We start from the raw sequence: 14,313 nt of genomic DNA, 5'->3' as shown, positions 1-14,313 counted from the left end.
CTCCTACACAGCAGAATATTGCAGTTTTATAAGATAGAAGTTATTTTTGCTTCTGTTCCACCCAATAAGAAATACTGAAAAACACTTCTTCAATGCTAAGCAAGCATCTTTCTACTTAATTTCCAGCACAATGTGAAGCTACATATGGAATCAAAGGTGCAAAGGAGCACATTAAAAAAGCCCAATTAAAATGGGGTCCTGGCAATAGTAACAAAGACTGCATGACCCTCGGTGATGCTCATTTTCCTTGTGGACCACTACTTGGTTTACAAGACGGAAGCACATCCCCCAGAGCAGTCTGAAACACAAGTACCTTTGCATCCAGTTGTCTAAATCGATGCACCATCCTGAAAACAGAAAGAGGACACAGAAGAGAGGACTGAGTCCAGGTATTAGAGAAGCCTTGGCTAACCACCCCCTCTTTGCCAACCTGTGCAGCAGAAGTCTATCTGGAGTAAGAGATAGACTTACTCCAAATATGGCCTCATATTTGGCCAAAGAGTGGAGCTAAGGCAACTACGGAGTCTGAAGTTGTCAGAAGACTGCCCTCTTTACACATAGTCAGAGGTCAGTTACAAAACAGATTGTCTGCAGACACCCCTGCTTGGGAAAACCAGTCCTTCAACCTTCCAAGAAGGCAGGGCCGCAGCCGCTTTGGTATTGTTTTTATTACAAGTATATTAACTGACGTATGAATTACTATTAGTGCTGCGCTATTCCATTTTCCTTGTCAAGACACTTCTGCTTCCAATATAAAAGCTATTTTTTTGTATTTGTTTGTCTTCTTTTCCAACGCTGAGTGCCTCTGGGTAGTCTTAACATAAACACTTACTTGTGGACAGCAATGTCCACAGCAGGGGCAGAGGGTCATGGAAGAGTCTGGTCTTTCCTATCCATTCTTATCAGGTCTTCCCTTACATTTGATTTAGGGAAATACTCAAGCTGCTGGAAGCTAGCTACAAAATTACGCCATCATACACAGCAGGTTACTGTTGCTGTTTTCTAGCTTTCTTTATATTTCTTTTTCCTCTTATACTATTAGTTTGAAAACACTATTAAGTACAGACCTCCGTATAGATTGATGCCATGGGAATCCTTGATATTCCAGGTCTAACACTAAATATTCTCTGCTAACTGCATAATGTTACAAAACTAGCCAGCTATAGCACTGCTTTCCACGATGAGACCTGAAAACACTATAGGAAGGCAACATTTTCTTCTCTGGTGGTAAAATAGAAAGACTCAAGTACAGAAAGGTGAAACCATTTGAGAAATACTGTGACAGACATTTGGAACAAGTGAGTTTAATACATTTACCCAGGTACTGTGTGCATAAGATGCCATTATAACCCTTGCAATATTGCCATTAGCGTTTTACCAGCCCAATCAATTTTTTCTGAAGACAGTCTGCAGCAGCTGACAAAAACCTCATCGTTTTACTTAAAAAGAAAAGGCACATTTATGCTGAGTTTACTTATCTAGTCATTAGTTGGTAAACACTTAGAGCTGCTGAAAACTTGCCTTCACTAAAAATAATCAACAGAAAGTTAAGAGAGTGAAGACAAAGAAGGGCAGACGTACTCTTCTGATGAATCATTTGCTTTGGTATTGATTTTGACAAGGTAATTTTCCTTCATGACAGCTTCCCATGCCAGAATTTCGTTGTCCTCATTTTTTGAGCCTGGAAAATGTATGTGAAGAAAAACAGCAACACTAGATGCAGTTCCTTTGTCTTTCCAATGCTAAGACGCAAAAAGGCTGGGTTAGTGCTTGCAATCAGAGGCTAATGATTCTCTTTTCTGCATCCAGAGCATTTGCAGCCCCGCTTCCCACCTGTGACACAGCTCTGACAAACATGACATTAATGCATTTTACTGTATGCTCCTGGCAACCAGAGTTGCTTAAAAAAAGAAAATATGAACAAAAAAAAACCCCCAACAAGCTCCAGAAGTCTTTCTGGAATTTTTTGAGTCTTGGTTAACGCGAGTGCTTTGTGAAATGGCAGCCGCTTCAACAGGCATAGGACATTCCAGAAAGTTCCTGTCTGGGTTTAAGCTTTCCATTTGTTTCTACTTTATCCCATATTGGATCATTAAGAGTAACACGTGGTAAGAACCGTGTTGCATGACTTATCATTGAACTAAAACATTTCAAAATGAGGAAGCATTGTCTTCTCTAAAAAGCACCTCCTGTTGATGCTGTAAATTAGTGACACAGAGCAAACCGTTTTGAGGCATCAAAGTGCTCCAGGATAATACTTCTGCATTTTATCCTGTTCCAACAGGACAGCACAAACCACATGGGTTTTAATAAAAAGAAGTTAGCCGAGACAAAAGAAGCCCATAGCTGGCAAATGACTCCCATTTCCTCCACTCAGTGCTCCTCTGACCTCACACAACCTCAGTTGTTCTCCTAGATACCAACAGGCATTTAAGCACCTGAATCCCAACCATTTCCGTAAGAGTTAAGTGGGGAAGCCAGGATTTTGCAATAGGCAATACATTAGTGTGCTTGCTCCATGCAGTTCTCTGTTCCTGCCACCAGCTCAACCACAATGATATTCTGGCTCTAATTAACTCTTTCATTTGCTTTTAGAACTGCAACATCAACTGTGCATCATTTGGGCAGAAATATCAGCAGTTAAACAACCTTCCCAGCAAGGAAACCAAACAGTGATTTGGAAAGCCAAAACGATTTAGTCAGTGCTAAGGAATTTTATAGTCTAAAGCAGGCATCTTTCTCCTAAACTAATAACAAATCCAGCCTGTGCTGCAGGGCAACAGTCGAGTTGCTGACGGATGGGAATAAGTCTGTCAATTAACTCAACTTATCCTCTCTCATCTGCTTCTGAATGGCACTTAAAAAAAAAAGAGAAAACACTCCATTTGTTGGGGGGAAAAAGGCTTGTTAAAACAATTCATACTTGTGCCCTCTGACAGACTAAATAAGGAGGAAATAGCTAGAGGACCGACTCAGCCACTCCTGCATTTTTGAGGCAGGTTGCCCATTTGGCCATGCCCAGAGGGCCAGGAGACTCTGCATTCTCTTTCAGTCACTCACCAGCAGGCAGAGGAGCCTCTGAAGAGGATTGTGCTCTACTAGGCTGCCCTAGCAGCTCCTAGCTGTGTTAGCTGGAGACTGTAATGGAAGGACAAAAAAAAAAATGCAATTCCAGAAGGTAGAGTGGCAAGCAGAGACAAGACTACCTCTTGCACAATTCACCTAAACATTCAGAGCATGCAAGATCAGGGATCTCTGCCACTTGGGAGCAGTGCAGGAGGGATGAACTATCAGATGCTCATGACAAATGGGATGGTTGACATTTTCCATGCAGACCATGAAGATGACTTTCAGCTGCTGCAGGCTCTGGATGAATTTATTCAGTGCTCTAATACACAAAAAACCTTTCAAAGCTAGGAAGGAGCATAGGCAGCCCTAAACTGATAGGATTAATTTGAAGACTTAACTGATTTACATACATGAGGTAATTCTGCCTCGAAATGGCTTGGACAAGAAAGCGCTGGATAACTCTGCATAGTACTCAAGTAGAGCAGGTTTCATGGTAGAACACAAAAGCTCTCTAACCAGACCAAAACCAAAGCTATTGGAGGGTGGGGATCACAACAATGCTTAATTAGAGTTTTAGCATAAGGAGTTAGGAATATAATTCCCTATATCCCAGAGGGCATGCACCTTGAGTACTAAAGGAAGGTTAGGGCTGAGATTTGAATCTTATCAAAGCCAGGGGCTTTGATTTGAATCTTGTCGAAGAGATTTCCAGCAACACAGTGGTTTTGCATTTGATGGAGAACATGAATGAGCTGCTTCTCACTTCCAGTACAACCACCTTCTCCAAGGTCTACGTTGCCCTTGAAAACTTCCCAAAACAGTAACTGCCTTGTTTAAGCACATCATGCCATGGAAGAGTTGCAATGCACCTGCCACAAAGCTGACTTCTAGGCAGTAAGGAATAATCCTACTCACAACAAATAGATGGCTCTTTACTTTCTTTCTTACAGCAGCATTTGAAACATTTCCTCATCACCATGAATATGTAGGCAAAGATGACGAAAGGGAAGGGGATAGTCAAGCGACTGCAGTATTCTTGGACCAAGAAGTAACGCTGGAACTTCCACACCTGGTCGTTGTTCTCTTGTACTGATCCAACAGTGTAACTAACAGGCAAAGAAAGAGAAAATACATACACCGTTATTCACCAAAAAAATTCACCTCAGAGCCAAGTAACACAACATTTCCCTTTATTATACCAGGTTGTAAAGTCATCCTGGAGCTGGTAATTTTACTGATTAGGAGGTTAATGAGTTTGTCCTCCTTTTTAGAAAGAAATCTGGAAATGGGAGGAACTAAGGCAGTAGAAAAAAAAACCCTGAAGTTACAAATAAACTGGAAAAAATAGGAACAGCGAGAAAATACTCCAAATACTTTTACTACCTTAGCTCTAGGCAATTTTCTTCCAGCCTAGACATATGAGAACAGGATGCTTCTTTGCAAGATACTGTGTCTCATTAATTCATCAGCTAACTTCTTTCTAAACAAAAAAAACCCTACCTAAAATTAGAACATTTACAAAAAATGAAAAGCTCCTGAGATTTTTAGTAGAGGCATCAAGAATGCTCCATGGATCAAACCTACTGTACTAAGCTCTGTATGAACCCAACAAAGCAACAACAAACAGCTTACAGACTGCCTGACCTTTCATTGCTGACATTAAATGGCAGATGGATGCTTCCAAAATGTCCGTGTTGAGATCCTAACGGACCCTTACATGAGATAATATAAAACCTTCACCTGGTGGAAATTATCTATTGTTTTCGAAGATAAATACAATCCTGAATTTCAGAAGTATCTAAAAAGTAATATTCATCCTTTTCAGCTAATGCCTACTGGAAGCAAAGAAAAAGTTGGATTCTCTATTGTTAAAATTAATATATAATTGTAATTACAACATATAGAGACATTAATTGGACTGGTGTCTAATAGACATCATCATTATTAAAGACTGACAAATACTATGTACACACTGGTCTTAGGAGGAGCCGTCACAGATTCACACATTTCTAACTGCATCAAGAAAAAAACATCTGGGATTGCTGTTTGCCCACCGGGCTTCCTGAGTTCAGTACAATCCAGCGCTCCTGCTTGATTAAGTTGTTCAGTCTACTGTTAAAATGAACTATGCAAAGCTCCAAGAGTGTCATTAGAGAATTCACGCTGGGTCCTACCACAAAATAAGCTGAACTGACAAAAACTAGGTTTTTACTGGCATAACTGTATAAACCAGAACTTTTACCCTTAGATGCTGTTAAAATAAGTGTTTTAACAAATATTAAAGGCTTCTAGGGTAGAGCTGGCTTACTGCTATATTTTCCTTTATTAATGTGAATTGCTTTCACCCTTTCAAGGGAGTATAACAATTGTCTTCTGTCCCCAGGTCCTGTGCAGGTTAGGAAAACACATATACAATAAATAGATAAGCCGCACCAGTCCTAGCCACCTTGCCAAAAATCACATTTCTGACTGTCTTTGGAGTCCAGGTCAGCATGGGAAGAAATGTTCAGAGCAGAGGGGAGAGCAGATCCCAAAGCTGAGGCGTTCTCAACTCATCACACTAATACATCTCATCTCAGGCCAGGAAAAATTGGCGCTGTCGTTCGGAAGGGAGATCCTCTTGAGGCAAACCAAGAGTCCTTAGAAGTTCCTGTAAATACTCTTGTTGCCAAAGCAAATTCCTGCCACTCTCACTGCCAAGGTACCATCAAAACACACAAAAATAAACATAGCGGACCTCAAGAACGATGCTCAGGGGTTGTAAGTATTTTTGTTATGCTGCAAGGCAGTGTAAAGCAGAAAAGAAGCAGGGCTGGGAAGGATAACAGAGCCACAGCACCAATCCAACGGCATTCACAAGTCAGAAGTGAGACAAGAGGGCAACACACTCCCGAAGTCTGATATGAAGGACTTCCCATTATTAACTCAACTCTGTGTCAGAGTTTGCAGTGTAAACAACAAAAATTTCTGGAAGAAGCTGAGGAAACTTCCCCTGCTCTTGCTGGTCCCAATGCAATCAATATATATTTGATAATGTGCACAACAGCCACCATTTTGATTTGGCAATTTGGTGCTGGCTATGTGATGAGGTCAGCAGTTATCAGCACCACGTTTCAGGTGTCTGATCTATTTGCATGGTGTAACACCTCACAAGATGCCAGAATAGGCCTCCTGCCTGGTAGGCCCACAGACAGATAAATTACCACATAAAAACAGAGGGGATGGCATTTTTCAAGACAAAGTCCTTTTGTATGTCTCAAGGAGATGCGGCCCATTGCCTATGGTATAAGTCAGAACAATAAATAGCAGGTCCAGCAGAGCAGTAACACACCCATCATCACACAGCAGTTCTGGTTAATAAAACCATAGTGTCACAAAAAGACTGCGATAACAACTCATTTATTCAGTCTAGCAAGGTCAGTCGTGCAGCAACTCATACTTGGTAAAGCACTGACCCAGCTATCACCCCCTGTGTGAACCACTGGGGTTTGTACTAAGCCCGTTGTGCAAAGGATGCTTAGAGAAGTAGTGAAAGGACAGGTAGCAATCCATCCCCAGGACATTGTACCAGTTCTGATCAGACTGCTGCGAGAAATGCTGAATAACCTTGTCTTTGTTCACCTTCCCACACCAGCCTTCACTCGAGAGGTCTCTTTCAAGCTGGGAACCCTGTCCAGACTATTCCCAGCAATTCCTGTGCAAAAGACACAGGCAGAGTCCAAGGCCTGCTTCCTGTTGTTTTCCAGGATTTGACTCGCTTTCTCAGAGGGATATTGATACAGAGATCACAAGCAAGTGATCACTCCCTTATTACATACCCGAACATGGCCACGAGCAGGTTCACAAGAAGGATGTTAGTTGAGAGCATGTAAATGCAGACGAGGGGAATGGTAATCCACTCTGGGAAGCGGGGTTGGTTGTTGGCATCCAGCTCCACGCACAAGGGCTTGGACTCATTTCCAGAAAAGGTGCAGCGGTCAAAGTTGTAGGTGGTACCTCAGAGGGCGAGAGTGGAGAGCAAACAGTGAGCCCTCTCCCCCTCTTTCTGCTGGGTCCAGCCCCAGGTACTGCCACTGACCACAATACGTGTGGCCTCCTCCTTCCCCGCCTCCCCATCAGACATAGAACCTTGCCTTGTTGCTGCTTGGAGGAAGGAGTCAACACAGGACTGGACAACCACTGAAAGGACAGAGCCTTCCACCCACCCAGGAGAGATTCCCACAGAAGATAGCTACCGTCAACATCATCAGGGTACTGGCCAAACATAGCCAGGTACGGCTCGTAGATGACGGATCGAAATATCCACTCCCAGCGGTGCTCATTCTTCCTCAGGATGCCTTGCCTGGCCACACCAAAGGCCACCATCCACACAGCAAAGAGGAAGAGGAAGAAGAAGACATCTATCATCTGAAAAAGGACAATAAGCAAACCCGTCAGTGCCCCACTGCATGCCTGTTGCAAGCCACACATGGCTTTCCTTCCTCCCTGGTTTGATATTAGGGTGGAGAACAAATATTAGAAAAGCCTACACAAGTTAGCACCATTTTAATGCAAGCTGTCAGATCACTACTCCATAAATTTAGAGTCACCAACACACAAACACACGCAAATAATTGACCATTCCCACTTCAAAAATGTTTACGCAACCATAAAATTAAGGCACGTTTCAGAATATAGGCTATCCCCCTGGCCTCAGACAGGCTCCACCCACAAAAGCCAGATCCACGTATAAAGACTATTGATGCAACAACTGTAGCTGCAGACCCTGCAGCCGAGTGTCCGGTGAAAGCAGCCACCACTTCTGCAAATGCCATTCTGGGTGGCTTCAAACCAGCGTTTCTAGTCGAGACACTCTGGCTAACGGTTTCGTGAATTTCTGGCTCTTAACAATATACAGATAACTGAAGACCAATAATATCCAGCTGAGCTTTCCCATTTGTTGCAGAGCCACCTCCACCGAGGTCTGCCCTTCCACTAGCCCCAAGCATCTTTATTACTAGATTTACTCAAAAATTCATCCCTTTTGAGGGAGCGGGAGATGTACAGGAAACAACCCTGTGTTGTTGCTTCCATATCATAAGGCACTCTAGGACCGGGTAATCTCTAGACTTCAACTTTGCAGCAGTGGTACAAGGCAAAATAAAGGCTTTCTGGGTAAACTGCAGACCACGCACTTACTCCCATTGTCACCACACAGCTGGTTTTTAAATTCCATATATGCCAGTCCTTTGCTATGGCACAAAACAACCCAACCACTGCAGAAACACAGAAAGACAGGGAAAACCTCTCCTAAGGACATCTATAGCAATACTCGCTTCTCGTGCCCTTTGAGTGCCATTCCTCAAACACTCCCCGTGTTGAGTGCACTTCAAATCTCTTTGGAGTATACGTGTGTGTGCACGCAGAGGTATCACTGGAGGGGAGATCAGCTCCAGGCGACACACACAGATTCAAGCAGACATACTCCAGCTCTCCAATGCTCCTCATTCCCACGCTGACAGCAAGCCATAGCTGCATTATGTGGAACTCCACTCTCTTCCTGTTACCTTTCCCAGTCTGCTAGCAAATATGCCCTCCAGCTACAACGGACAGAATCAGCCCAGACACTCCATGAGAGGCTCCTCACCACCCGCTTCTCCAGTTCCTTGTGTGATGGATGAAGTGGAAGAGAGAAATCCTCCTCCTATACCATTTATCGTCATTGTCTTGTTTGGGGAATGCTCGCGTGAGCAACAAGAGTGATGGAATATACCACTGAAACATTTGACACATGTAAGACAAAAGCTACCAGGAAACAAATTTCCTCTTCTGTTCTTCAGCCTGATCTTTATTCTCTCCCTGTGTGGAAGGAGAGAAAAAGGCCCTGCTCTTAATTAGGTCCTATTTAAATCTTAATTAATCGTGTTTAGCAGATTTAAGAGAAGGAGAGACCTTGCTACCATCATCAGAACGGTGGTGATTCTCACTCGAGGAAAAACAAGGCGTCACATCATTTATTTAAACTCTCTTGAATAGCTGCCAGAATCTTACCATCCTCTGCAGCATAATAATTTTGGGTCCTAGATTCCTGCTAACTGTGAAAATATGGATCAGCCTCAGAGTAAAAACTATGTAGTCCAAACAGAAAATGACTCTCCCAGAATACCAAGAGCTCTCATCAGATGAGTGAAGCCTGATGGAGACAGTAAAAGAAAATGAAGAGAAGCGTTAGGTAAATGCGGAAGTCAGGTGAAAATGCACTGAAACGGGGAGTGGAAAGTGAGTAACCGGAAAACAGAGCACAGCTATCCAGGGCCCCATACCTCCTCCCACCTGATGACAGGTGGGAGAACTGGTTAATGCATGCCTTGTTTACACACTTCCTATCTTAGCTACGCCATTCCTCTTCTCCTCTAAAGCTATTAACACAAAGAAATCTTGTACCTTTAGCTACTCCCACAGCCCTCCAAAAACATCACAGTGCAATGACCACTCAGTGCTGCACTGAGGCAAGGAGAACTAAGTTACAGTTGACTGAACAACTACGCTGTAAAATGTGTTTCCATCGTTTCTTTGTCATGGTTGTTAACTCACCCATTCATATAAAACAGCTTACATGAGCTAATGACATTCTGTTAGACTACTGTAGGTACAATTACAGTCCCCTAACACACTAAAGCTCAAAGAGTCCAGATTACCATACTAAATAGTCAATAATAGGAGCCAGGGAAAATCCCAAAGAACTTCTGACTCTCTGAGATATTAACCATCTTACCCTGCAACTTTGTCTGATATGCTCTATATAGCCAGTCTTGAAGGCATCATCATGAAACCTAAGCCTATTTCAATCATCGTCTTCTAAACATGCTCATCCAAACCTAAGCATTAAGAAGGGCTGTCCTGCTGGCCTAGAAAGATCTGAGTTTAGGAAAGTCACCTTTGACTCCAGGGGTAGACTCAACTTCCATTAAACAGAAAAGAGAAAATATTGCATGTAGATGTTCCCCAATCACTTTATTTTATTTCTTTATTTGCTTTTACAGATTTAGAGTCAAGACTTGGAAGTATTTAGGGCCTTCACAAAGAACAGGAGTTTCACGAACACGTTGTTTCCCAAAACCTCATTAGAGGTTGTAGTCAAAACCCAGAAAGGAAGCAAAGCCATAACACGGCCACAAGAAAAGGTACTACTTACCTGAACACAATCCCTGCTATGAAGTAGAAGATTGCTAGCGTATCCATAACGTTCCACGGATCTGAGAAATACTTACTGCCATTCATGTACCACTGGAAAGGAAAAAGAGTAGAAAGTAACCACCACACAGCACTGGCCAGTGACATGGGGAGCTCATCCATCCTCCCCTCATCTCTCCCCACTGGATGTCCTCATGGGTAAATATTCCACCCACTACAACAGTAAGGATTGTTTCCTTGGCTAGTCAATTTTTTTGTCACACATAATAGGTACACCAGATTTCAGATTGCTTGTAATTTCTCCAAAAAGAGGGTTTTTAATATATCTAGCAATGCCAGAAATTACTGGCAACTTGTTTTTACCATTAACTTCTAATAGGACTATGGGTCAAGATTCTCTATATTTGAAGCTCCCTAACATATCTTCTCCTATAGTCCAGATGTTCTAGGCTGATGCTTTTGCACTGGGACCAGTTAAGCACATTGGTGACACAAACATTGCACCACAGTGCGGGTTACTGTGCTCAAAGGACATAACCCAACCACACAGGTGCTTGCGCATGGGGAGAGGAAGGAACAGTCCTGACGAGAGCAGAGATTGATTTACTTAGTGCTCACATGTTATACACATGTTGCCAGGGGACATCAGGGTAGGTCACGGTATGCTCCAGCAGAACTGCTGCCAAATGGGTCAAAGTCTTGGTGTGACCCCTAAGAGCAGATGAAACACTGGGGGAAGGCAGGAGGGTCACTGTTTCGGGGCAGTTGAAGTATTCTGGTTTCTCTTTCTTCACAGAGCTCATTCAGTAATCTGTCCCTGGCTATGTGCACAGGCTTTTGATCAAAGATGCAGATTTAATTTATTCTTTTAATTACCTGGCTCTCTATTTCTGAATTGCAAGTCTAGTGAGAATCTCTGCCCATTCCCAGACTGACTGGTACTGTACCCTGGATCCAAAGTTTGTGCAAGAACCAACTTCTGGATCCAGTTCAGAGGTGACTCATTAGGACAAGTAACTTAAGCAGGAGAAACCTCCGCCAGGCCTGAAGAAATAGACTGAGTCCCTGATCATAATTCTTTTTAATTTTCATTGAAATAACCCAAGCTTAGTAGAGTACTGATCAGTGAATCTCTCTATAACTGGCATATCCAAGGAAGGCAATCCTGCTCTCAGTACTTTTATGGAAAACAAAGATCGAGGGGAGTTTTCTTCTAAATGCAGCAGAAGCTATGAGTAGAGAGCCCCACTGTGCTATTCCAGTTGCACAATTGTTGCATTTTCTTCACGTGATGGGATGCATTGCTAAAGATGGACAGTTGTGGCAGCTACGAGGGTGTCAGGCTCAAGATATTACCAGACGCTATTTCAGCATCTTGGGCCCCACACACCTTTCTTACTAGTTAAGGTACCAAAGGTTGAGCACTGAGTAGGGACAGCGTGTCTGACACCCATGACACTGGGTTGTCTCTGTCTAGTAACTCCCTAAATCAAACATAAGTTGTCTTGCTATACATGACAGTGAAGTGGCGCTTTATGTGAACAGACAGACACATATGGTCCAAATGTCTTTCACAAAGCAATAAGCATATCACTGCAGTACAGCTGTATTAAATGCAGCAGGCTTAAACCTGATGCCTCTTCTTTTAAGGGCACAATTGTGGATGGAGGAAAGGAAATAGGTTTTGGTCTAAAGCAGAAATAGAGAGAAAACAGAGGCAGATGCGTGTAAACAAGTAAGAACAACCGAGACTGCACTGCAGTTCAGTCCTTCAAATATCAAGCAGTTCCCACTGCTAAGAGTTAAAGGAGGTTCAGCCAGATTCCTTCTCCGTTTGAGAAAACGGGGCTTTCCTGCACACCCCACAAGTATACCCACTCACCTGGCTGGAGGCTACATCCATGTGGCTAAGAAGATAGCAGGAAAAAGGCATCTCCGATTTCACTATTGCCATGACAGCTCTAAACGGGATATGAAAAAGTAGCTCCGGCTAGTTAAAAATCTCTAGGACCATCAGAAGTGAAAACAGGGCTGACCCAGTGGCTTACGGTTCAGAAACAGTTCGGTTCTCCTGAATGGTGAAACAGCTTGCTTTCAGTTTGGAACAATGTCTGTAGCTGTCACTTCCACAGACACACCACTCTCTAATCAGAGGGCTGATTTCTCCCCAAAACTGGTTATCTGACTGCAGCAGCTACAATGGGACCCCAGGCGACATTACTCTTATTTTTCCTTTGATGTGAAAACAAAATCTGAGACATCCCTCTTCTTTTTTTTTTAAATATTAAGGACACAGATGCTATTTTGACTGCAGAGTTAGACCCATGCACACACAATCTATCTCGGAGGAAGCCAGAGAGAAAGCTTCCTGAGAAGCTTAGAGGATTGGGACACTGCTCTGCGTTCTGCTGCTTAGGCAAAATAGGTTTGAAGCCAGGACACTGTCTGAAGATAACTTTAAATCTTCAATGAAGTCTCTGTTTTAGCTGCCCCTTCACTCCCACAATCAAATTGGTACAGTCTGGCCACCAGCTATTAATGGGATTACTGGGATCTGAAGCTGTTCTACCTGCTTAGGGTAGTGAGAAATAGTGATATTGGTAGGAAAAAAAGTTTTCTATCCCTAAGGCTTTCCCCAGGACTTTTGCTGGGTACACACGGGAATTGCAAGGACAGGTCCAGAGACACCAGAACCTAAATCAGCAGAAACAAACACTCCATTAGTGTTTCCATTGCAATGAAATTTTACTTTTCCCCCATTTTCCTTAGCAAGTAAAGTTGCTTTAAACAGGGTACCACCTTGACTATTAAAAAGGAAAGAGACCACACAGCAAGTTAAGCACGGTAACATCAACACCCAATGTCATTTGAGCTCATGTAAGAAATGTTATTGCAGAGTGGCGTGATCATAGAATCATAGAATCGTTTAGGTTGCAAAAGACCTTTAAGATCATTGAGTCCAACTGTTAACCTAGCACTGCCAAGTCCACCGCTAAACCATGTCCCTGAGCACCACATCTACACGCCTTTTAAATACCTCCAGGGATGGTGACTCCACCACTTCCCTGGGCAGCCTGTTCCAAGGCCTGACCACTCTTTCAGTAAAGAAATTTCTCCTAATGTCCAGTCTAAACCTCCCCTGGCACAACTTGAGGCCATTTCCTCTCGTCCTATCGCTAGTTACTTGGGAGAAGAGACCAACACCCACCTCGCTACAACCTCCCTTCAGGTAGTTGTAGAGCGCGATGAGGTCTCCCCTCAGCCTCCTCTTCTCCAGGCTAAACAGTCCCAGTTCCCTCAGCCGCTCCCCATCAGACTTGTGCTCCAGGCCCTTCACCAGCTTCGTTGCCCTCCTCTGGACACGCTCCAGCACCTCCATGTCCTTCTTGTCGTGAGGGGCCCAAAACTGAACACAGGATTCGAGGTGCGGCCTCACCAGTGCCGAGTACAGGGGCACGATCACCTCCCTGCTCCTGCTGGCCACACCATTTCTGATACAGGCCAGGATGCCGTTGGCCTTCTTGGCCACCTGGGCACACTGCCGGCTCATGTTCAGCCGGCTGTCGACCAGCACCCCCAGGTCCTTTTCCTCCGGGCAGCTTTCCAGCCACTCTTCCCCAAGCCTGTAGCGTTGCCTGGGGTTGTTGTGGCCGAAGTGCAGGACCCGGCACTTGGCCTTGTTGAACCCCATACATTGGCCTCAGCCCATCGATCCAGCCTGTCCAGGTCCCTCTGCAGAGCCTTCCTACCCTCCAGCAGATCAACACTCCCGCCCAACCAGCAGATCACCCACAAACACTCATGTGGAGACTAATGCCCTACAGGACAAACAGAAAGCAGCACTGCACTGAAACCACACGCCCATTTCTCTTCCAATTTCCCCAGCATCTTCCCACTATTCTGAACGCTGACTGGTAGAGACCAGCTTGCCTGAAAACCAACATATTTCATATGTCCCCTTACATATGAAGTGAGAAGGATATCAACTATGTGGCTGGCTGTAAAGGCAGTCCCGCATGCTGTTCCCACACCACACCAGCACAAGCAATGCAGGCAGTCCAACGCTGGTCC

General features: G+C 43.9%; 1 protein-coding gene across 3 annotated transcripts in view; it reads right to left on the bottom strand.

The window, feature by feature from the left end:
- Positions 1 to 14,313, bottom strand: part of TRPM8 (transient receptor potential cation channel subfamily M member 8) — a 50,116-nt gene that overhangs the window by 3,695 nt on the left and 32,108 nt on the right. For all 3 annotated transcript variants that reach the window (XM_075153789.1, XM_075153788.1, XM_075153790.1), the window contains 7 exons: positions 10,244 to 10,335; positions 9,100 to 9,241; positions 7,305 to 7,476; positions 6,888 to 7,065; positions 3,985 to 4,175; positions 1,582 to 1,681; positions 314 to 347 (listed from right to left, as the gene is read on the bottom strand). In XM_075153789.1, the coding sequence (XP_075009890.1) occupies positions 314 to 347; positions 1,582 to 1,681; positions 3,985 to 4,175; positions 6,888 to 7,065; positions 7,305 to 7,476; positions 9,100 to 9,241; positions 10,244 to 10,335 (909 nt within the window). The remainder of the gene's footprint in view (positions 1 to 313; positions 348 to 1,581; positions 1,682 to 3,984; positions 4,176 to 6,887; positions 7,066 to 7,304; positions 7,477 to 9,099; positions 9,242 to 10,243; positions 10,336 to 14,313) is intronic.

The sequence above is a fragment of the Calonectris borealis genome, chromosome 6 (assembly GCF_964195595.1).
Source record: "Calonectris borealis chromosome 6, bCalBor7.hap1.2, whole genome shotgun sequence".
Classification (NCBI taxonomy): domain Eukaryota; kingdom Metazoa; phylum Chordata; class Aves; order Procellariiformes; family Procellariidae; genus Calonectris; species Calonectris borealis.
Note: the sequence above shows the minus strand (reverse complement) of the source record. Positions and strands in the feature narration are given on the sequence as shown.